Raw genomic sequence first — 23,198 nt, 5'->3', positions numbered from 1 at the left:
AGGAACTTGGTTTCTTTCTGTTCTGACATCAGACCCAGAAGTGATGGAGACCTGAGCCGGACCAGAGAGGCTGGACACCAAGAATCAGTCCCTCCACTGTCAGGGATCCTCCACGATTCAGCGGGTGTAGTTTAGTCTCTCTCAGGATCAGATGGGCTAAAAATAGTCCAAGTAGATTAGATTAAGGGACTTTAGCTCTCCTCCTATCAAACAGGACAGGTTGACAATAATAAATAAATAAAGGAATAATGTTCCTTTATTTAAAGTGGCAAGAAACGGGAATTAAGTACCTCAAAATTATACTTAGTTACTTTCACATAGTTCAAATACAAGTTTGGTTTAAATTCCCAAGATAGCAAGCTGAGAGGAAAAAAAGAAGAAGATTGTTTTGCGAATTTGTTTCCGGTTGATTTTATTTTGAAAGTCCAGGTCGGAAATCGCGTGGAGAGTAGAGAGGAGAGGAGGCGGTGAACGCAGGATCGAAGACACGAAGTGGGTCGAAGCCCTCCGGGATGAGGTTCGGGTGAGTCCCGTCACGCCAGACTCTTATTTCCAATCATTATTACTATTGATCAGCGTCACTGTCATTGACAGGCAGGATTGAGGCTCGTCGCCGCGGCTGCGTAATAACGTGACGCGCCATGTCGCTCCAAGCATCGGCTCGGATAGATCAATAGTTTAATGTCGATGATTCTCAATAAAGATAAATATATTTATTCAACGTCATAAAGCAAAGATTTGGTGGTTTGGTTTTGTAATAACAGCTTAATAACAGGCGCTGAAGGAAATGCGGTTTGCAGGTAGACCCGCACCTGGCGGTGTGACGTCACCAAAGACTTCCAATCAGAGAACATGAAAGATAATTTAGTTGTTGAGATGAATTGCATTGTCTTGATTGCGATGGTAACCATCACCATTATGTTTTATGTTCCACAGTGTTTCCAGAACCAGACACAAACACCATAATAATAACGGGAGCCATGGTGACGAGGAAAATCCGCACAGAGTACATGAAGAGGTTTAGGGATCCCCAATGGGAGACGTTTTCCAAATGCTACGAAGACTCCCTGAAGTATCGCCTGACCCGCCGGGTGATGGAGCACTCCCATAAGCCCTGGTTCTGGGATAGTGGCTCTGACTCCAGCGGCTGGTCCACGCCAAGGCTGACCCGGAACAAAGTCGTCCCTCTGTCCCTCCCGCCACCAACGTCCTTGAAGGGGAGGCAGGGGCTGTCTGACCCTGGAACAAAACCGCATCCGAAAGACGGAGCGAGTGACGTGGGAGTCGGTGACGCAGTCGACTCTGATCCGACTGCAGGTGAGGAACCGGTCTTTGAATTGTTTTATCGAATTTCAGCGGCGATTAATTAATTGATGAGTCAACAGAAACTTGTCTGAAAAACTGACCTATTATTATGAATCAAAAAAGGCCATTGGTTTCGACCTCTGCGTTTTAAACAACGCTAGCATTTCTCTTTTGCGACCGTAAAAACTGCATTCTGTTGGTTGGACTGTGCAAATAATCTAATCGTGTGTAGTTTAATTTAGGTGAAAGAAAAAGTGCTTTCCAGATTACTTTACCACCAAATTTCATCTGGATCGGATCCAGATACTGTCGCAATACAAATAAATCTGGATTTTCCTAATTTACGGTACTTATAATGGAGGCTTTAAAAAAAACAAACAGAATCTTTTCTTTTAAAATATCCATTCAATTCGCTCACAGAAAATCACCATCATAAAGGAGTCCGATCCAGGGACAATGTGTTCTGGGTCTGATCCAGAATGACCAGGAAAAAATGTGTAACATTTTATTTTTAACATTTCGGTATAGAATGAGTTAACTTTGAAAACCTCATTTACGGATTCAAGAATCAGATCAACTCCGATTCACTTTTGTGGACGGAGTAAATCCAATTCATGAGCTGCTCATCAATGCTGATTCATTATAATCACTAGTTGTTGACATTTTATAGAAAGACACTATTATTCTATGAATTGATTATTATAAATAAGCAATGATGAGACAAGCGTTATTAAATCTATGCCTTTGCTTCTGTCATTCCTAGAAAACGGTGGGAACAAAGGTTCAGCGACGGCGGCTCCAAACGGCACAGAGACGGACAACGGTCCCGCTGAGACGCCGTCTTCTGACGAAGAGCCGGAAAATCCAACGCCAAGGCGGCGGCGGCGACGACGGCGCGCTCGCTCTAAGCAAGGATGCCGAGACGGTTCCCGTGACGACAAACCGACGAGAGCAAAGAGCCAACCACCTGTCGGCACCAAGGAGAACCGGAGGTCATCCAGCCGGCCGGATTGGACCGAGAGACAGACGGATGTCAGGAGGACAGCGAAGGACGTGAGTGGGACTCTTTTGGACTAGAGTGTCGTTTATTGTGTGTCTCAAGCAGGCCAGATGCTTTTCACAGGTCGGAAGGTTTCGCACTGAGCACAACTCGTTTAACCCTTTGTTGTGAGGAATAGGATGACTGCATTAGTGTATTTTGACCCATTGCAGACACCGTACTGAGTAGCCTTAAGGGGGCATGTGAGCCACCACTTTGTGTCCTGTGCGGGGGAAAACAATGGAATAAAACACACAATGAAACTTAAATACATATTACATCAATATAAAGAAAAAAAAAAAACCTGACGAAATAATAGCTTAAAACCCTTCAAACGGCAAATCCGACGTTCATACGGGACCGTCAGTGTTTGCTCTTGCATGGTGAAAATGAAGGAGGGCTTTTGTAGATCAGAGCAGCCTGATCTGCAGGACACCGGAGAAGTGAAGCTGCGCTACTGGACTCTGCAACCATGAATAATGAAACGGCGCCGCGCTCTCTGCGTTTCCCCTTGTCAGACGTCCGACGCCTGCGATCGGGCCCGGTGGGAGTCCGACCAGCGGCCCTCCAACCCGGACCGTCGCCGGGCTCAATCAGCCGACCCGGAGAAGATGAGGAGGTCACAGCTGGCCGTGGTGGACGACCGATGGATGACGGAGTACATGCGCTGCTTCTCCGCCCGTCTGAGGTAGAGACGGGGATCCTTCATCAAGATCCGTCCAGCAATTTAACCGTAACTCTGCTCACAATCAGACAAACGGCGTCAGAAACACAACCTCCACGGCGCCAGTAATAGCAGACCAATAAAGATGTGCCCATTCACGATGTGTAACGGTGAAAGAACAAATATTGAATCGTTTTGAACTGGAGTCGTGTCATCAAGGATTCCACTCGACTCAGATCTAAACAGAAAAGGAAAATTAGGTGTGAATTACTGTGGAATTAAAGATTTGTGATATCTGTGTGCATGAAATGGAAAATATTTTGAATGTTTATAAACAATGTCGTTTTCATGGAAATAGATTTCATATTTTTCATATTGAGGTATGATGTCGATTTGAGGACTAATGTTTACAAAGTATTGATCATAGTTTTTTTTCATGGTATATTAAAACTGAAGGTATTTAAATAGCTTGATTTTTTTCTCCCATTAATCTCCTTATTTCCTATTTAGTCTTTATTGTGGTTAATTTAACACCATTATACATTTATCATTTACAAATAATGACTTTCCTTGACCTTTCAAAGTAAGGAAAGTTCCAAGAAACGTTAAAACGGACACAAAATACATTTAATGGGGGAAAAAATTAAAGTCAATTGTTCTGGAACAGTTCAACAGTATTGAATGTAAACTAGATTTGTTTTTTCATCCAGACTGGATTGACTGTTTTTCCACTTGAGCCGCTTTGAGTTTGTTCAAACCTCCGCGGAGACAGTTTCAAACTGCGGGAAACCCACAGCAGCAGTTCTCTGAAGTCGCTTTTCACTGAATGAGATGCAAATGAAAACATTCCAGATGTGTCTCTGAGGATTTGAGTGTTTATTCGCAGGATAATTTCATCCAATAAACATTTGAATGTAAATTATTTTGGCTGTCATTGTCCTGATATTTTAATTACATCATCTGACGACACTTTTTATCTATTTTAGAATTCATTCGCAACATCATCTTGTGATAACATTCCAGTCGGCTGCAGAAGACAACCCAGACTCGTTCTGCGGCCCACGGGACCGTCTCGTTTACAGTGTTAATAATTCACGTTAACGGCGCTCCATTCCTCCCACTGGCAAGAACGCCAACATGTACATGCACACGATGCATCGGCCCTTTGATCCAATCAGGGAGCTCGCTTCCGTTAAAATGAGTGATCAGTTTCTGTCAAAACTACGGGCCAAGACGCGAAAGAGGGACGAAATGAGTCGCCAGAATTTGAACTAGGAAACCCAAACGTGCAGATGGTTTTAACTGTTTCCCTGCTGGAGTTGAGAAAGCCTTTCCGCCCGCACTCTTGATTTATTTAAAGACTCTGTCTAGACGTGTTTATTAACGTATAATAAGAAGCTTTGTCAAATATTCGCCATCACCCCGAGCAGCTGTCGCTACTTGCTCCTTCGGGCTGGAAGCTAAATCTGAATCTAATCCAAAATCTGTACATTTATTTACAGAGTAAAAATGTTTCCAATCAGACGTGAGCACACAAAAATCTCAGTAAACTTTCCGATAGAAATTGTACAAATTCTCAACAAAAAAAAAGCAGAAAACCATGACGGAATATAAAACATAAACGTGGTCAGGAGGGGAGCCCGGCGGCCAGGATGCCGCCCAACAGCGTTCCGTCCTTCAGAGCGTTCTCAACATCCTTCTCTTCGATCTTTAGAAACACCTGCAGGGACACCTCAGATCAATCACATGATCGCTCCGCTGTGCATTTGTCCAGCCGGGTGATATTTGGCCTTTCGGCAGGTCCTACCTTGGTGAGACGAGCCTCTTTGGCCTTCTTCAGAGCCACGATTCCCCGGCTCTCGAGCAAGCCGCAGAGCGACAAGCACTCGCCTTGCCCGACTGCAGACACCTGCCTCCGGGCGCACAGACGACTGTAGACCTCGTGGAGCTGCGGGGACGCGGGCGTTAAGAAGGCGTCGGACAGAACCGGCCGTGGATTCAACCGCGCCGGCGCCTCACCTTTCCAAGCACAACCTCCTTGTTCTTTCCGCCGCGCGTCTGCAGCAGCAGGCAGCAAACCAGCAGCTTCTGCTGCAAGGGGAACGTCTCCCCGCCGCCCTGCGACGCCATCCTGTCTCCGTAGACCTCCGACAAGACCCGGGCAACCTGCGGGACGCCGACCCTCGACGCTGAGAGCCAGATAATGATGATGATGATGATGAGCTTTCGTTGGGAATTCAATGCCTCTCAGCTTCATCGAACCAATGAAAAGATAACTTACCTTTAGTTTCAGTTTGTTTCTCTGACGCCTTCTTCCTGTCGTCAGACTCCACAACCTCGACAGCTCTCCTGAATAGGAATAGAAACGACAGGATATAGATCAGATCCCGATCCAATAGAGCTCAACAGTCGACACACACAAACTAAAATAATCCAAAAACTATTCTTGTTTTATGAGGACGCTCCAAACAAAACCTGGATTCAAAACACCATAATCTGATGTCAAGGTTGTTGTTTTTCATTTTTACAGGTTCAAAACGTAAAAATTAAGCCAAACCTTTTTTTGTAAAATAAAATAAAGCATGCATGCTGAATGTTTTCCAGGCAGAAGCTCATACCTGCAGATGTCCAGCGCTTTCCTGGCATCGCCCGACACCGCAGACACTTTCCTGGCGCAGAACTGAACCGCTGAGGCGTCCAGAATCCCTTCAGAAGACGCCTGGGGGGGGGACCAAAGGAGAAGCCTACTCAAAATCAAAGCATCGCAAATACCGCTCGACTTCAGCCGGGCTGCTCTTTCTGCCCGTGTTTACCTGAGCGAGTCTATCCTGCACGATGGCCGTGAGCTCCTGCCGGCTGTAGGGAGGGAAGTTCAACAGTAGAGGGCGACAGCGAGGAAGAGCCTGCAGACGGGGGAGGATGCGGTCAGTCAGATCCAGAGCGTTGGCGATACCTGGGGGGGGGGGGCGACAATAACAACCAGATAAATATCAAACGCTGCCACGACCTCAGCGACTAATATCACGCTGCAGACTTAGTGTTGAACGGAAACTAGCGCCATTAACTCGTTAACCAGGTGAGCTTCACCTCTTTGCTTCATGCTTCCACCTCTTACCAATGAGACAGAGGCGGGACTTTGGCAGGTAAGGCCATTCAAAGATGGTGTAGAGGACATCCTGAGATTTGCTGTCCAGCTGGTCCATCTCATCCAGAACAAGCAGCCTGAGGAGCAAACCAACGTTTGGGTGATTCTTCCCGTTTAGATCAAGCGTTCGGTGCCGATGCCGACGCCAAACCGGGCAACTTGATATTCGGCGCCGTCGATAACCATCGCTCCGCATTTCCGGCTCCGGCGGTAGAATTCCGGCCACTCACACAGCCGGTCCTGGAGCCGCCAGGAACTTCTGCATTCCCTTCTGTCCGCCGGGCGCTCCGAGCTTGTCGGCCAGCAGTGGGAAGACGGCGTGGGAACTCCGTAGACTCATGCAGTTCACCACTAGCGTTTTCACCGCCGAAAGCTCGGCCTGGCAGGAATACGGGATGAGAGCGAAACCGGAGAAATGTGTCAAATCAAACATTCACCTTCCTTCCAGCGTCTCACTACCACCGCTAGGACGCCAACGTACCTCCATCTCCTGCAGAACGCAGTTGAGACAAGCCGTCTTGCCCGTCCCGGGGGCCCCGGAGATGTACAGGCTGCCGGGACGACCCCGCAGGACCTTGTCCTCCAGGAACGATCGAATGGACGCACGCTCCGCCTCTCGGGACAGCAGTCGCTCGGGGACGGCGGTGTGGAGCGCCTGCTTCAGTCCCTGAAACCTCGACTCTGGGGGGGGGGGGGGGCATGGTGATTCAGTGTAGAACTAGAAAGCAACAGGGCTGCCGATTGGTCATCTTTACTCGATCTGAATCTTACTTTCTGGAAAGAGATGAGCAACGGGCCATTTCTTCGGCAGACTTGGAGCCTGCGCTTCTTGCCCCGAAGGCGACTTTTTGGCGGGGGAGGGCGGCTGCCTCGTCGACCGCGGGATCAACCGGATGCGAGCAGGTCTCGGGGAGTTCTCATCGACGCCTGGCTTTTGGGGCGGAGCCAAAGTTGGCTTCTTTGGCGGCGAAGCCAGCAGGGCTTCGGCGCCGCCGAGGTTACAGCCGTTGTCGTCGCCTTTAGAGAGGGAGAGAGAGAGAGAGAGAGAGAGAGAGAGAGAGAGAGAGGAAAAGAGGAGTTCCTTCTGCATGCTCACATGAACAGCTCTTCCTGTCCCGGTAGGACGGAACTCACCGGTACGTTTTCGGGGACTGAGCGGAAGGCGTGGGCGGAGACTAGGGGATGAGAGAGGCGCGCCGCCACATCTGGGCGAGAGCGAGGCGGGCTGGCCAGCAGGTCGTCTCGGGGAGAGAGGCGGGATCTCGGTTTGGGGTTCGGGTTCAGGCTGAGGTGGAGTCGGAGTCTGAGGTTTTTCTCGCCGCGGCTTCGACTGAGAGGAAAGGTGACAGGATTTTCGCCGGGGGAACGGCAGCTCGGGCTGAGCCCGGCTCCGGGAGCGAGTGTTCGGCATCTGAAACACAACGGAGGAATCGCTGTTACACTCAAGTGAAATTATTAGAATTAAAATGTTGTTACACCGGACTTGATTAGATTTTTTACAGACACTGGAAATTTTAACAACGAACGATTTGAGACTGTCATTGATTGAGAGTTCTCAGATTACTGTTGCTAACCAATGATTTTAACCTCTTCGGCAGAATAAAAACGCAGAGCAATAAATATTATATAATCTCTATTCGACCACCAACGTTTGTCCACGCGTGGCTGCTCTGAGCGAAGGAATCGTTTCCATAACGCTTCAGTAAAACGCTGTTTGGACTCTAAAGAAAATCGCGTAAAACTCGATGCAACATTTTTCATTACATAAACAAGCAATGTCTCTAAAGTTAGCCAAAAACGCTTCCGCTTAAATTTAGCGACGCATCAAAGGATCATCCGGCTGCAAAGTGGCGCCAAGACGGAACACACGACGTCTCCATAAAAACACAACATTATGCATTAGCTTAGCACGATAAATACCAGTAACACGAAGGACATACTGATCGGGATATTACGTTAGAACAGCAGCCGGCCATTGTATTTTAGACGGAAAACAAACTCCACTGAAGAGCCGAGAAACTATCCCGCGATAAAGTTATTTCCCGTCTTACTTTTTACATCAATATTTTGGTGAGATCGTACCTTCACAAAAAAAAAAGTTAAATAAAACTATCGACCGGAATAACCTCAGCTCGTTGGTCGCTGGTTCTTCTCTCGTCTTAAATGGAGTCTTCGCCGCTGCGTTCGCTCCTCCGCACGCTAAAGTCCGAGTAGCGCCAAATCAGTCAACGACTCAGCTGTGTTTACACTTCCTGCTTTCTGATTGGTCCTCTTCGCGACGCAGCAGCAGCGGGTCTACTCTCATTGGCTCGTTGGACGCCAGGCGGATGTTGCGTCACTTAGTACTGAGCAGGCATGTGGCGGGAGTTTCGGTAGAAGCAGAGTTCGCTTGATCTTCTTCTTCTTCTTCTTCTTTCTCTTTTTGGTCACGGCGGCTGGTCACCTCTGTGAAGGAGGGGCATTACCGCCCCCTACCGACCCGGGGGTGTCTTCACAACCCCCTTACCACACTGTACGTAGTGTCTAAATACATTATAGAGGATGCTGTATATTTGTGCAGTGATTTAATATATCCCACTTGTTTGATTTCCCTCTTTTTGATTCTCTTTAGGTGTGATTTGTTTTTTAATGTGGAATGGTGAAATCTCTACTGTGAGTTTGTCATCTGTCTTGTTATGTTAATAATAATAATAAATAATAATAATTTGGAGTTTTTCCTCTTCCATTGGACGCAGAGGACTCAACAATGAGCTGTTCTCCAGGGTCACGTTGTCATATCAAGTTTGAAAACATGCAATGTATTGCAGCGCTGATTTCCGGATTTCAAAATAAAAGCTCGGGGCTTTTATCCTAACACAGGAGGATAATAATAATAATAAGCATCGACACCAAGTTAATCCTTGTAGAGGAAAACAATTAGACATTTCATAAGCAGTAAATTCAATTATATCTATCGGAAACCTCCGTTACCGCCCATCGCGTCACATTTCGGGGGGTTTATTCTGAAAGGTAAACCGGAAGCAGTCCCATTTCTGTGGCGCACCGTCGAGGAAAGAGACAAGAAGACATGGAGCTGGGGGTGCCCGTTCGACTGGGGGCAGCGGTCGAAGCAACCTGCGGTGCTGAAGGACGGATACGCGTGAACGAAAAACCCCGGAGAACCTGGACCAGCAGAAACGCACAACACGCACCGCGGGCTGGCGTGAGATAGGGAAATACCGCCGAGGATAAAACAAACAGATATAAATCAGGCTGTCTCCATCTCCACCATTTTGGCTGTCGGTGATGGAGCACATCCGGACCCCCAAGGTGACAACACGGCGTTTACCGCGTTTCCTCCTCCGGTAGTGTTTAACGTTAATGTTCGGGTTGTCTTTCTGTCCGTCCCTGTCCCCCCCTTCACTGTTACTGTGGACACACGCACACACACACATATATATTTATATTTATATATATTAGGCTGAGCTGATGCTCCATCAGCGTCTGGTGCGACCTGTGTCCGATAACGGAACCCGGTGGCGAAGCCATGATGCTCTTGAAACACATCTGGGCACATGTGGGCTGGGTGGGATGACGTAGCAATCTCCTGGTGTCCATCTCCATCCACGTCCTCCTACCGATCAGGACACAGAGCAGGACTACCCATAATTATGGTCTCCATGACGACAGCGGTTCACAGAGACAGAGGCCTAAATGCTTTTTAACCCCATGTTGTGTTTCTGTGCTTGTGTGTTTATTGTGTTTAAACCCCCCCCCCCCCCCCCCCCCCCTAGGTGGAAAATGTGCGTCTCCTGGATCGGTCGTCGGGCCAGAGAAAGGCCGCCATCGGGACGCTCTACCTGTCGGCCATGCACACCATCTTTGTAGAGAGCGACCCCGAGACACGGAAAGAGACGTGGGTAAGCTGGAAGAAGAGTTTCTCTAATACTTGATCCATTAAGTTCCGGGGGGGGGGGGGGGGGGTGCTTGGCTTGTCCCCGAAAGATCATTTCCTGTAATCATTTCCTCTGTCAAAGTGACGAGGAGTTTGTGGTTTTCAGCAGAATTGCCCAACAGATTCTCTGAAACGTGGAGGTTTAACTAAATGTTGCTGATGCAGCATCTTTACCTCCGCCGGGGGGGGGGGGGGGGGGTTGTGTGGTCGCCGGCGTTTCTTTGACGTCAGTCTGTTAGCAAGAGAACTCTGAAAAAGGACGGATCTCGATGACATTTTCAGAAAACGTTGGGAATGTCACCATAAACAGGTGATTCAATTTTGATGATGATCCAGAAGAGATTCTGGATTCTGGATCGCTTTAAAAAAAAAAAAATTAGCATTGCAGGCAATGGAGCGTCAAAATCAGTTCATTCTTCTTCTTCTACGGGACCTCATGAAGAAAATGAAGTGTGTGTGTGTGTGTGTGTGTGTGTTTTCTGTTTCGGTTGGATGAAGCGCCGTTTGGCTTAATGGGACCATGTGTGTGTGTGTGTGTGTGTGCGTGTGTGCGTGTGCGCATGCGCTCCAGGTGCTGCACAGCATGGTCAGCAGCGTGGACAAGCCGCCCACCGTCCCTGCAGGAAGCCAGCTGATTGTGCGCTGCAAGGACTTCCGAGTATTCCAGATTGTCATTCGACAGGAGAGAGACTGTTTAGACGTCTACACCTCGTTGGTCAGGCTGTCACGACCAGGTGTGTGTGTGTGTGTGTGTGTGTGTGTGTGTGTGAACGCAGCAAAACATGTGTATCCAGACACCCGTCTGTCTGGGTCTAGGTGTGTTCCGCGCTGTTTATGTTGTTATTGATTGTTGATTTAGATCCGGAGGCCAAAGAGGTTTTGTTTCTGACGCCGTTTGTTTGTTTGTTAGCAGGATTACTGAAAAACTTCCGGATGGATCTTGATGGAAAAATAAATACATCTGAAGATGGGTCTCGGTCTAATTTAGATCTTTTGAGATCGATCCGGATACCCGCCTGGATACAACAACAAAATAATAATCTGGATTTACTTATAATGGCGGCTTTTCCAAAATCCAATCATAAATTCATTCACCAAAAATAACAGTCATAAAGGGGACTAATGTGCACTATCATGCAAAATGTCTTCTGGATCTGATCGAGAATGAGGTGAAAACATTAACATTGAAAACCACATTTATGGATTCAACTAGAAAAGCCCTCAGCGAGCGCAGACCTCCACCAAGCAGCTCATTCCCCTCCTAACTGGATCTACACCGTCTACACGGTGATCTGGATCATCACCAAAAGGTTCTAAATTGTTCTTGGTATCTTTACACACCAACCATGAAAAGTAGAAGTGAATCGGAGTTGATTTGTATTTTATATTAAACTCGGTGGTGAGATAGAGACCCCCCCCCCCCTCCCCCCCAACCTACATGACTGTGTCGAATTCAATACTCAACCGAGATATTGAGGAACAAAGTTTGAAGCTCCATTGACTGCAATGTTAATGAAAATGTCAAAGTGATCCAGAATCCAGGATCTCTTCTGGATCATCACCAAATTGTAATAATCTGTTCCTGGTAACATTCCCTTTTTGAGTTATCTTGCTAACGGCCCGACGGACGGACAAACAGACGCCGGCGATGACAGAACCTTCGTCTCAGCGGAGATAACAATCTGTTACAAATACACATCAAGTCACTTTTACTTCTCGTGGTTGGTGTATAAAGGTACAAAGAACAATTTAGAACATTTTGGTGATGATCCAGATCACCATGTGGATGGTGTAGATCTAATTACGAGGGAAATGAGCTGCTTGGCGGAGGTCTGCGCTCTCTGAGTGCTTTTCTAGTTATTTATAGAAGGTTCAAAACTTTCATCATAGAGTACAAATTGCTTCGTATAAAATAATGATCCTCTCCTCTCCTCTCCTCTCCTCTCCTCTCAGAGAAGTACAGCGAGTTGTACTGCCTGTCCTTTAATCCCAGCGTGGATAAGGAGGAGAGGCAAGAGTCCTGGAATTTCCTCGACCTCATGGCCGACTACAAGAGGATGGGGGTTCCTAACAACCTCTGGGTCACCACAGCGGCCAACCGGGAATTCAGGGTCAGACTCATTGGGACGTGTTGTGTTGTGTTTGTGGTGATGGAAGTTAGACTTGCTATTCAAATTGTTGTCAAGAGGAACTAAATAGTTTAAGTTGCTCGATTGACACACACACACACACACACACACACACACACACAACTGTCGAGCTATCTCTGAAACATCACATGACCTATATTACATTACATTTTTAGTTCCTCTTTGTATTTTCGAGGGATCAACTATATTTGTTTTATGTATTTGTATTATGCGTTGTCAGTGTTTGCCTGTCTTCCTCTGGTTTTGTTGGTAGCCGCTTTATTAACTTTATAAACTATTTTCTGTTTAAATTCTTTATGTTTCTGGCATTCAGCTTCGTTCAGTGTCATAAACGTCGCTTCTTATCCTAAATTACCGTTGATTGATCTGATCTACGCTCGATCGCTCAGACTGCTTCGAAATAACACGCAGCCACAGTTATATTAACATAACGAATCTATTTATTTTATTTTTTTCACATAAGTAACTGAGTATCTGAACGAGCGCCATGTAAGGATAATGCGTTTCCCTTAAGCTGCACTGATGTGAAAAATAAAATATATTTTTTTATCAAGATATTAAATTAATCCTTAGTAAAGCAACTTTTCAAGCACAAGTTGGTAACACAGAAATGGGTCTTTAGTGGTTAAACACTGCTGCATCGTCTTCTTTATATGAACTGGGGTTATCTTTGCTCTTTTTAATTCGATCGGGACGACGCCTTCATCCAGACAAAGATTGATTGATTGTGAACGAGAGTGGTTCAACAACATAACAGCATGACCTGATCAATTTACTGTCAAGCACCGTCTTTTGAACCGAGTATAATGTCTCTGACGTCGTCCTCAGTGACTGGCAGAAGAGTAAACTCATCAGTAATTGAGTAGTTTGTGCCGGTCATTGATCCACGATGGGTGGGCGGGGTCTGGGGCCAGAGATGGGGGGGGGGGGGCAACCTGTGAGATAAACTGATTGCGTTTGTTTCACGGGAGGGTCTGACACAAGACAATCATCAATCTTAAATTCATGAGGAATTTGCTTTTTAGTTTAGTTTTTGTTAGGAATACAATTGATAGTTTTCCACATGGCAGATATATATATATATATATATTTTGTGCTGAGCAAGCTTTGCATTGCCAAAATGAATTTTTGCTCCTCTAATGGCTAACTGTAGCACACATGTTGGAGAAAAGCAGTCAGAATGGCGGCTTGCTCAACCGGTACCTGATTTGTGTGTGACTCGAGGTCGCCTCTGTCGCCGTGTGTTCGTCCTGTTCCAGGTGTGCGACACGTATCCATCGGAGTTGTTCGTTCCAAAGTCTGCCACGCCGTCCATCGTCCTCGGAAGCTCAAGCTTCAGGAGTCGAGGACGGTTTCCTGCTTTGTCTTACTTCCACCAGGACACACTGGTCGGTTCTGGCGTGCACACACACACGCACACACACACACGCACACACACACACACAGGGAGAATTGTGGGAAAGCATGTTTTCACCCTCGCGGAAGAGTTTCTTGAGTTCGTTGCTGTTCTGTCTGTCTGCATAACTAGTAATAAAAAGATTTTGACAAGATTTTGGTGGCGATTTTTGGAATCATCTGAATTCAACAATCATTAAAGAATTGTTTGTAATTGAGGGATTGAAAAAAAAATCTCACACTAACAATGATAGAAATGTGATCCGAGTTCTAGCAGCAGGCGATAATGGTGCAGGAGTCCCACAGGGAGGGTCATGTGTCAGAAGACGGCCGCTTTCAGGCGTAATAATGGGGGAAGCTAAGTCGCCATGGCGATGGCTAGCCGTCTGAATGATGTCTAGCTTGGAAGCTAATTAACTTTTACCCTTTAAGAAGTTCGAAAGATTTATACGTCTCATAATTGTACGTTGGGAATAAATAAATAAATAAGCAACTGATAAAAAAAAAAAGAAAAGAAAAGAATAAAAGGTGTCCGCGACAATAACGGCGATTTCTGACGCAGGCGGCGGTGTGTCGGTGCAGCCAGCCTCTGGCGGGCTTCAGCGGACGCTGTCAGGAAGACGAGATGATGCTGCAGGCCGTAATGAAGTCCAACCCCGGCAGTGACTACATCTACGTGGTGGACACCAGACCCAAGGTCTCACACACACACGCACACACACACACACACACACTTTATCACAGCCGTTGTTTATCACACGGTGTGTGTGTGTTCACGTGTTCAGCTCAATGCGATGGCCAATCGAGCGGCAGGTAAAGGCTACGAGAACGAGGACCACTACGGCAACATCAAGCTGCAGTTCATCGGCATCGAGAACATCCACGTGATGAGGAGCAGCCAGCAGAAAGTCATCGATGGTGAGAAGAAGTGTGTGAGTGTGTGTGTGAGTGTGAGTGTGTGTGTGTGACAGATGGAGAACTGGAAACGGTGACGTTGCCGCTCCGCTCTGATCGGATTTCTCCGATTTCTCCGTCTCCATTTCAGTAAGTGAGATGAGATCTTCATCGATGGCCGACTTCCTGTGGGGTCTGGAGAATTCTGGTTGGCTCAAACACATTAAAGCCATACTGGATGCTGGTGTCTTCATCTCCAGGGTGTGTCCACACAGACACACACACACACACACACACACACACACATTTAAAAACGCTAATGACTCTGGTGGAGTCCGGGGGGTTCGAAAAATCAACTGGACTTGTTCAAGTTCGAATCAAACCAATGTGTTGTCTCTCGCTCTCACCCCCCCCCCCCTTACCAGGCAGTGGCTGATGAAGGTATCAGTGTGTTGGTTCACTGCTCTGACGGCTGGGACAGAACCGCCCAGGCCTGCTCTGTAGCAACTATATTATTGGACCCCTTCTACAGAACCATCAAAGGACTCATGGTAATACGCACAAATACTGACAGCCTCCAACCCCCAGTTGCAGTTATTGATTCCATCCTCCCATCCCTCTATGCCCCGCCCTCCTTCCTGCACCTCCCTCTCCTTCTTCTCTTTTCTAGATGCTGATCGAGAAGGACTGGGTTTCTTTTGGACACAAGTTCTCCCACAGGTCAGGAACTGGCTCTGGCCTCCATCGGCAACAACGGCGTCTGCAGAGCAACGTCGCGAGACTGTGACGTGTTGTCCCTGCAGGTGCGCTCACCTGGAGGGGGACCCCAAAGAGGTGTCTCCTGTCATCGATCAACTCCTGGAGTGTGTGTGGCAGCTGTCGGAGCAGTTCCCGTGTGCCTTTGAGTTCAACGAGCGCTTCCTCACCGCCATACACACACACGCCTATTCCTGCCATTACGGGAACTTCCTGGGCAACTGCCAGAAGGAGCGCAGAGACATGAGGTATTACCAGTAGAAGACCCGCATCGCTTCGGCATCATTGTTAGTTTGACAGTAACTGAATCCACGAGGCAGCACGGCGGCACAGTGGTCAGCGCTGTTACCTCACAGAGAGAAGGTCGCAGGTTCAAATCCTTTCTGTGTTTCTCCCCGGGTCTCTCCGGCTTCCTTCCACCACCAACAACATGCAGTTTGGGTAAATGGACTGCACTTGTAAAGTGCTTTTTCCACCGCTTAGCGGTGCTCAAGGCGCTCTACAAGGGGCCTCACATTCACCCATTCACACACACACACATTCACACTCCAGTGGGCGACTGCTGCCATGCAAGGTGCTGCCAGACCCACTGGGAGCAATTTGGGGTTCAGTGTCTCGCCCAAGGACACTTCGACATGCGGACAGTCAGAGCTGGGATTTGAACCACCGACCTACTGATCACTGGACAACCCGCTCTACCAACTGAGCCACAGCCGCCACAGCCGGGTGAATTGGTTCCACTAAATTGTCCGTAGGCGACGGAACTGGCGGCTTGTCCAGGGTGTAACCCCGCCTCTCGCCCGTTGGCTCCAGCACCAGCAGGCGACCCGGTTCAAATATTTTATTGCTGCTCTGCTTCACCGCCGTTGATGCTTGAGATCGGCTGTCGACTGTTCATTTACGTAAAACGTTGTCTGTAAAACACGGAACACTCTACATGTCAAGATCATTTAATATACATAATATGATATATACATATACGTGTGTGTGTGTGTGTGTGTGTGTGTGTGTGTGTGTGTGTGTGTGTGTGTGTGTGTGTGTGTGTGTGTGTGTGTGTGTGTGTGTGTGTGTGTGTGACGACAGGCTTCATGAGCGGACTCATTCTGTGTGGCCTCAGCTATGGAAGGACCGAGCCCAGTACTCCAACTCTCTGTATAAGGCCGAGCTGAGCCAGACTCAAGGCGTTCTAAGACCCAACACCACCCCCTACTGCTTCAAGTGAGTCACTGCAGCTAACACTCACTCACACGCCGAAGAATTCCTGTATTTAGCGTTGAATTTGTCGAGGCTTTCTTATCGTACTGCAAACGGCTCCATCGCTCCGCGTGTGCCCAGAATGTGGAGGGGTCTCTACACCCACCTAGAGAAGCCGACGCCTCCCGGCCAGTCGCCTGCTGACTTCTTGTCTTCCGTGAGGCAACGGTCCAAGCAGCTGGAGGAGCAGCTGACCCATCACCAGGAGGTACCATCAGGAGGAGCCGCTCACCGACACCACGGCAACACGACACGACCGCGACGTAAGCTTCAACCGCCGTCTCGCCACACGAGCAGAAGGCTCAGCCCAGACTTAGCGTGAATACCTGTCCCAGGTGACCCCGGCACGGAGGAGCAGCTCGGCCTGCAGCGTGACGGCAACTTAAATCTCTCTGTCTGGGGGGACACGGAAGGACCGCCCACTCAGCTGGCGTCATTAACTCATTGAGTGCCGCCCGTTTTCAGCTCAGCTCTATGCCCCAGTTTTTGCGCATTTTTCCAAGCCTCATAGAATATTCTTTATTATGACTATATGCAAACACCAAACATGAAAGACTAAAGTCTCTTCTTTCATCAGAACAAAATGTGTGTTCCTACCATTTTTCGTTCCGGAGTTATTGGCCGTTGAGGAGAGGCCGATTTCAACGTCGGGGTTGGCAGTGAATGTTTGGGCTTCATAAAAACGTCTCCAGACGTCAACGGCACTCAAAGAGTTAAAGCTCCGAGGCCATGTGCCAGATTTAGTTGCGTTTCCTCGTCCCTGACGTCCGACGCAAGCTCGACGTGCATATCGAGAGACGAGTCGGCGAGCCGTGCTGATCGGTCAGACGACGACCGCTCATTGAATTCCGCACATTTGTGTTTGCAGAGGATTGCTGCCCTGACCGCGACGCCAACCACCTGGGGGGGGGGGCGGCGGCGCTCTGATGAAGAGGGTCCGGCCATCTGAGGCCGAACCCGCCCGCCACTTGCTCTGACTCATTCGCTGGAACGCCACAGGAAAAGGGTCACACGCCTTCCTCTGTGCTAGCCAATCAGAAGGCTCAAAGCAGGGAACCCCCGCTCTCACTCTGGCTCTAGGGGTGCGTATAAATCTCAAGCGTCCTGACCTCGACGACCTTGCCACGTGCAGCGACCTCATCAGCCGCTCATCCAGTGGCGGGGAGGACAGAAAGGACCTCGATTCCGATGAGGCCCCCTTTACTACTGCCTGACGGAAATAAAGGGGATTGTGTTGCTTGGCTGCAAGGGGGGGTGAGAAAATCAGCCCAAAATATTTATTCTAACGCCCGGAAGGGAAACTATGACTTGACTGTCTGAAAGTCAATAAGATTGTTTGTTTTCTTTTATGGGACAACGAGGGAAGTCCAAGGGAGTAAATAAGGGAGAAACCCTGCACATTACTCATTTGAACAACTTCATTTTTAATTTGACATTTTTTTGAATGTCATGTTCTTAGCGGTGGCTTTTATTTGCTTTAAAATATCAGTCATTTTATCTTAAGACGCTGGAAGCAGCAGTTAGACGTGCTGAGAAACCGTCAGATCTCCTTAAATCGAGCGCATCTGTTCAAGGTGCTGGATCAGCACTTTAGTGAGGGGCCAAATTAGAAGCTCGCATCAATTGAATATTATTTCTCTGTAAAATGATCTTACAAAATCACGTGGAGGAGCCTGAACCCTGGATCAGCCTTCTCTGAGATGGAGAAAGTAACGAGTGCAGAAATGCTGATAAATGTTGTTCGGTAGTGTAAACGCTGAGAAGTATTAGTTCTGTCCCTGAAGGGAACCTCGTCGGAGCGCCGTCTTCAAACTCTCAAACTTCTTCCCTTGTGTGTAGATCCTAAAAAAAAAACAGCATAAAATGTGAATCTTGTATAAAAACTTTTTTTTTAACAACAAATGCTGAAATAGAGTATTTAGTCTTTGTGTGTGGGATATATAGTAATTAAAATCCTTTGTTCCTTGTGTGTCAGTGTCCTGTTCATCCTTCAAGGACCAGATATCCTAAAGAATCCTTCAGACTCGAGGCGCATATCTAGGAATAAGGATGTTTGGTTACTCAAGTGTTTCATGACGGCCTGCGTTGAAGAGACAGCTTGCCCCCAAACGTACATTTAAATCTAGTTTCCTCTGTTCTGGTGAGAAATCTGATTTGTCCAGTCCACAAAACATCTCTGGAGATGCACAACAAGCCGTAAAAAAAACTAAAAACTAGAATGACTCACAGAGCACACAAGCGTGCAGAAGTAATGAGGGCCTGAATCCAAAGGACAATTATTTGCACCCTTGTTTACACTGAAGATCACTGTAACCTCTAAACTGTAACCATTAACCAGCAGCCTGTCTGGGGTCGGTGGAGGTGCTATTTTGCTAAGAGTGAATATAGAGAATATAGAGCCAGTGTAGAAACGGTGATGACGGCGTTCTGCCGTCTTCTATCCAGTCTAGAAATGGAGCGATCAGCAGTTTTACCCTTGCTGACGTCACTCGAGGTCATTTTTCAGAGATTGTTGGCGCACAGTGGATCAAACTTGAGTTTATTCAAAGCGCGAATCATGTGAAGAAGAGCTGTTGACAGATTTGCAGCGTGTCCTCTGGACAGGAGACCTCGTGGCCGACGGTACGGGGGTCACAGTAGATCTCGTAGTCATTTCCTCCCTGTAAACACACACAAACCTTTGTTAGCATGGCAACAGTCGTTGCATATTAAACTGTACGATTCAGTCACACTTCAGAAATGACTCATCACCCAGATGGCCCAGAGGCCAAGCAGCTCATTCAAATCAGGCAATTCTACAATAACTGTAACAGGGTAAGAGTTTAGTACGTGGTTTGTGTATCCTTCCTGCAGGCTGTTAAAAGAAATCGACAACTAAATACTGATCGCTTCGTGCCGCTGGTGAAGATCTTTTGTCAAAAAACCCTTTCAATTACAGTAGCTCTGCGCTTCCCTCAGAGTGAGGAAAGAATTTAATGTGAATGCTAAAAAGCTTGCAATTTACAATTTCCACGTGTGAAGGAGAACACAATGTCACAGCCGTTGCAATTTGCCTTGGCTCCACTGGAATGAAAGGGAGACATTTATGCGCAGGATGGTTGTCTGCAAGAGGGGTCATCCCTCCACGGGTCTTCACAACCCACCGAGTGGTGTGATAACAACATTAACAAGACAACAACGTGTGGACAATCAGAAAAAGCTGGATCTGGGAACGGCCTTAAACCCAAAGATAAACTCCCAGATTTAGTTTCCTCTTAAATATTGAGATCTGTTTAATGGTTTGAAAACATCCGCAATGAGCTCTGTCCAAAGTCCTTCACTCTGGAATCAGGGAGCGTCCCTTTAATCTAGACAGGCATCTAGAAAACGGTCCAAATGGAAGAGTTTTAAACTCCAAAATAAGCAAACTCTGATTCTGCTGGGACTCCTTGATGAGTTGATCTAAAATTAGCTCTAGATGTACCCCGATTGTGCCGGCCTGCAGTAGCTCGCGTACTTACTGGTTTAGTCTTGTCCCCAAAGAAGTGAATCGTCGAGTAGTCGTCCTTGGCAACGATTCCCAGAGAGAACCTCTTATCCCAGCCGTCGGGGAACACGTCAAAGCTGATCTGCCCTCCTGCGGAGAAATACACGAGGGCGAAAAGATGATGGTGAGAATTGATATCACACTTGTAAACAAGCAGTCGTGAGCGACATCATCTGCAGTCTGAAGTGGTTTTTGTGTTTTTTTTTTAGATGGCCTGTGTAAAGCACAATAGCCTGAAACTCACTTGCTGCCGCCGTGTTTCTCAAACGAGCTTCAGTTGGTTTGATAAACAGACCGATATGCGACATGCCGGCTGTGAAAGAAGTTCCCTCACCGATTGAAAACGTCAGTCCTCTTCCTCTGAACTCCTCCTTTAAGACGGCCACAAACTTCTCTCGGATTTTCTCCTTCTGTAACATAAAAGTGTGCTTATACTGCAGTTACTCTAATTTTGCAGTGTGTATTATATTCGTATTGTACTCATTGTGGTTGAACTATGTTCATTGCATTTGTATTGTATTTCTACTATATTTTGTATTTATGTACTATTTTGCTATTGTATTTACTGTATTGTTAAATACGACAATATATATACGTGTGTCCTCAATGCATCTCGGGTATGTTCAGACCTGCACTCTGAGCCGTCCGGCTGTGATTGGATCAGTCAGGATGGACGTTCATACCGTAAGTAAAGCCACATACAATGGCTGCAAACGGGTCGAGAGGGTTAGCGGTAGCTGCCTGCCTGACGAATGTCGGCTACCGACAATCTTAAACTAGGACCGAGTATTATTATTATTATTATTATTATTATTATTATTATGCATTGGTCTTATATAGCACTTTTCTGGCCACTCAAATACGCTCTACATTGTGCATTATTCATTCACTCCATACTATTATGGATTCTTTTATAGTATACAAATCTGATAACACACAGATCGATGCACTTTCTCTTACTTGATCCAGCTCGTAAAACTCCTTCCTCTCTTCCTGCGTGCAGCTGCGTCCGATGGGGGAGATATTCAACATGCCGTTACGGAATTCAATGAAAGTCCCCCTGTGGACAATTACACGTCACAATTCACTCTCACTGAGCCCAATCAGATCATTAATACCCGTTACTGTTCAACACATTTTACACATGGACTAAACTTACTTGTTATAGTTTTGAATATTTTGCATGTAAAATAAAACTACAACAAACACGCACTTCGTGGTCATCACTTAATGATGACTTGGAGTTAATTGGAGCCACATTCCCAGTAAACACCATTGGGATGAACTGGAATAGATAAAGTAAGTCGAGCCTTGTCAACAACTCTCAGCGCCTGACCTCACAAATGCTCTTTTGGATAAATGATCTAACATTTCCACAGACAATCAAAAGATCTTATAGATTCTTCCGAAAGAGTGGAAGCGCAAACCACAAATCTTGCTTTGTAATCCGGGCCTCAGACCTAAAGAACTGGTAACAGTAAAACAATAAAAAATAAACAGCGATAGAGAAATTAGGACTCTGACTTATGTGTTCACCTCTTTTTAGGTAGTTTGATCTTGGCCATGTAGTTGAGACAGAAGTTAATGAGATCTTGGAGGACCTCTTCTCCCATTTGGTTCTGGATGGACTGACAACGAGAAATAGACGATGTAAAGTTCCTAAACGCTGTCACATCATCGTCATATTCAAAGAACATTCTCTTCTATGAAGCAATCTTACCTGGACAGAGAGAAGCTGTCCATTCTTATAGGCTTCAAGACCATTCTCAGCAAACACATAGTCCATCTTCTGGATCACTGCACACATACACATGACGAGTTGAACTAATAACATACTGTAAGAACAGGTATAAAAGCTTCCACGGAAAAGCTCCATGTGTGTCTCACCATCGTCTCCAAGCTGCTCTTTGATTTTCCTGAGATCGGACCCTCCAACCACTCCGACCCGAACTCGAGTCCTCAGCTTCTCAAGGAATTCTGCCATATGTGGAGTCACACGCTGAACACGGGCACACACACTATATTAACTATCGATAATAACAATTATTGATTGATTTTTAAGCCACAGAAACGCATTGAAAAAGTTAAGATATCATTTACACCCTACTGCTATTGGGCCCCTTTTAACAATCCACACATATGCATATATGTAGGGATCCTCTAACATGGATGGAGAGGGCACCGCCATGAACAGCGCGCCTGGAGAAGTTGGAGGGGACGGTGCCTTGCTCAAGGGCATCTCTGCAGTGCCCCTCTCCAGCCACCAGCGCAATGTTGAAATGTAGTATCGTAACGCCATTCTGGATCCGATCCGGATGAAATCCGGTGGTGAAATAGAGGGCATCATCCTACACGACTGTGTCAAAGTCCAAAAATATTGGTGTATAATCAACCCAGATATTGAGGAACAAATATTAGGTAACATTATGAGGTAAGTATGGAACAAGATAAATTTATTCTACAAAAAAAACTACTAAGAAAAGTTAGATCTGAGGGACAACAACGTCTGTGGGTTTTTTTTTCCTCGTTGGTTTAAACTATTTTCCTCTAAATCAACAAAGCGGAAGCAGATTAAAGGTGACGACAACAGAGGCCAACGTGGAGCCGGATGCTGCTGCAGCTGCGCTCAGATCATTTCCTGTCATTTATTTTCATGAATGAAATCACGGACTCGCTCCGCACCTGTCTCGCAGCCGTGAGCGTTCCGTCCACATCAAAGAGACACAGCGTGGCAGAGTCCACGTCACTCATCCTGTCAGCGGACGGCTGTGAAGTCCCGGTGCTATTACTAAACTACAACCATCGGCGCAAGGATACCGCTGCCTTCTTCGCTTGTAGTGACGTCACTGAATCACAAAGCGTGAGTGGTAATGTCGCCACCTGCTGCATGGGAGTGTTTCTTACGGTGGCCGACATGGGTAAAAGACTAGTGAGAACTCTAACAGTCATCCGGTTCGAGGTGAATCACCGAGAATCACCTGGACGGGTTCGAGTTTGATTGAAGGCGTTTTCACCTCTCAGAACAATCAATACGGTACAGTAAATTATTACTAAAATTCTATTGTATTCATTTTACATTTCTATCAGTCTCACTTTCTTATTTCTAAGTTTGTTGAGTGGAGCACTGTCGCTGATA

The 23,198-nt window shown here is 46.9% G+C and overlaps 4 protein-coding genes across 4 annotated transcripts; 2 read left to right on the top strand and 2 right to left on the bottom strand.

Moving 5' to 3' along the window:
* Window positions 1-980: 980 nt before the first annotated feature.
* On the top strand, window positions 981-3,036 carry LOC137907112 (centriole, cilia and spindle-associated protein-like). Its single transcript, XM_068751421.1, has 3 exons — window positions 981-1,317; window positions 2,069-2,358; window positions 2,863-3,036. Exons 1-3 carry the CDS (start codon window positions 981-983, stop codon window positions 3,034-3,036), a joined length of 801 nt encoding a protein of 266 aa, XP_068607522.1.
* A 1,599-nt stretch (window positions 3,037-4,635) lies between these two features.
* On the bottom strand, window positions 4,636-7,564 carry cdc6 (cell division cycle 6 homolog (S. cerevisiae)). The gene is made up of 11 exons (XM_068751306.1): window positions 7,288-7,564; window positions 6,925-7,170; window positions 6,635-6,834; window positions 6,384-6,532; window positions 6,124-6,230; window positions 5,822-5,961; window positions 5,627-5,727; window positions 5,290-5,357; window positions 5,028-5,197; window positions 4,816-4,956; window positions 4,636-4,728 (listed from the first exon to the last, which is right to left on the bottom strand). The coding sequence occupies exons 1-11, from the start codon at window positions 7,562-7,564 to the stop codon at window positions 4,636-4,638; spliced, it is 1,692 nt and encodes a 563-aa protein (XP_068607407.1).
* A 1,874-nt stretch (window positions 7,565-9,438) lies between these two features.
* LOC137906416 (myotubularin-related protein 7-like) lies at window positions 9,439-18,467 on the top strand. Its single transcript, XM_068750677.1, is given in 16 exon segments — window positions 9,439-9,462; window positions 9,927-10,052; window positions 10,659-10,821; window positions 12,041-12,198; window positions 13,497-13,625; window positions 14,195-14,329; window positions 14,418-14,550; window positions 14,678-14,787; window positions 14,952-15,077; window positions 15,197-15,246; window positions 15,330-15,530; window positions 16,366-16,500; window positions 16,618-16,744; window positions 17,405-17,465; window positions 17,468-17,589; window positions 17,592-18,467. Coding segments are annotated over 16 exon segments (1,959 nt in total). The 3' UTR covers window positions 17,751-18,467.
* Window positions 18,468-19,059: 592 nt separating this feature from the next.
* Window positions 19,060-22,898, bottom strand: pmm2 (phosphomannomutase 2). Its single transcript, XM_068751152.1, has 8 exons — window positions 22,745-22,898; window positions 21,950-22,061; window positions 21,783-21,859; window positions 21,599-21,690; window positions 21,023-21,122; window positions 20,397-20,472; window positions 20,037-20,152; window positions 19,060-19,196 (listed from the first exon to the last, which is right to left on the bottom strand). The coding sequence occupies exons 1-8, from the start codon at window positions 22,811-22,813 to the stop codon at window positions 19,092-19,094; spliced, it is 747 nt and encodes a 248-aa protein (XP_068607253.1). The 5' UTR covers window positions 22,814-22,898; the 3' UTR covers window positions 19,060-19,091.
* Window positions 22,899-23,198: the final 300 nt, after the last annotated feature.

This window comes from Brachionichthys hirsutus, chromosome 17 (assembly GCF_040956055.1).
Source record: "Brachionichthys hirsutus isolate HB-005 chromosome 17, CSIRO-AGI_Bhir_v1, whole genome shotgun sequence".
Classification (NCBI taxonomy): Eukaryota; Metazoa; Chordata; class Actinopteri; order Lophiiformes; family Brachionichthyidae; genus Brachionichthys; species Brachionichthys hirsutus.
This window is presented reverse-complemented; position numbering and strand designations above follow the sequence as displayed.

Bases quoted from the DNA above. Each gene is read 5' to 3' on its own strand.
- LOC137907112 (XM_068751421.1), top strand. From the start codon at position 981: ATGGTGACGAGGAAAATCCGCACAGAGTACATGAAGAGGTTTAGGGAT. The intron at 1,318-2,068 runs GTGAGGAACCGG...TGTCATTCCTAG, and splicing joins CGACTCTGATCCGACTGCAG to AAAACGGTGGGAACAAAGGT. The intron at 2,359-2,862 runs GTGAGTGGGACT...TCCCCTTGTCAG, and splicing joins TCAGGAGGACAGCGAAGGAC to ACGTCCGACGCCTGCGATCG.
- pmm2 (XM_068751152.1), bottom strand. From the start codon at position 22,813: ATGAGTGACGTGGACTCTGCCACGCTGTGTCTCTTTGATGTGGACGGA. The intron at 21,860-21,949 runs GTGAGACACACA...GTATGTGTGCAG, and splicing joins AGAGCAGCTTGGAGACGATG to TGATCCAGAAGATGGACTAT. The intron at 21,123-21,598 runs GTGAACACATAA...AATTGTCCACAG, and splicing joins ATCAAACTACCTAAAAAGAG to GGGGACTTTCATTGAATTCC.
- cdc6 (XM_068751306.1), bottom strand. From the start codon at position 7,564: ATGCCGAACACTCGCTCCCGGAGCCGGGCTCAGCCCGAGCTGCCGTTC. The intron at 5,728-5,821 runs GTAAACACGGGC...TCCCCCCCCCAG, and splicing joins TGCAGGATAGACTCGCTCAG to GCGTCTTCTGAAGGGATTCT. The intron at 4,957-5,027 runs GTGAGGCGCCGG...GCGTCCCCGCAG, and splicing joins AGGAGGTTGTGCTTGGAAAG to CTCCACGAGGTCTACAGTCG.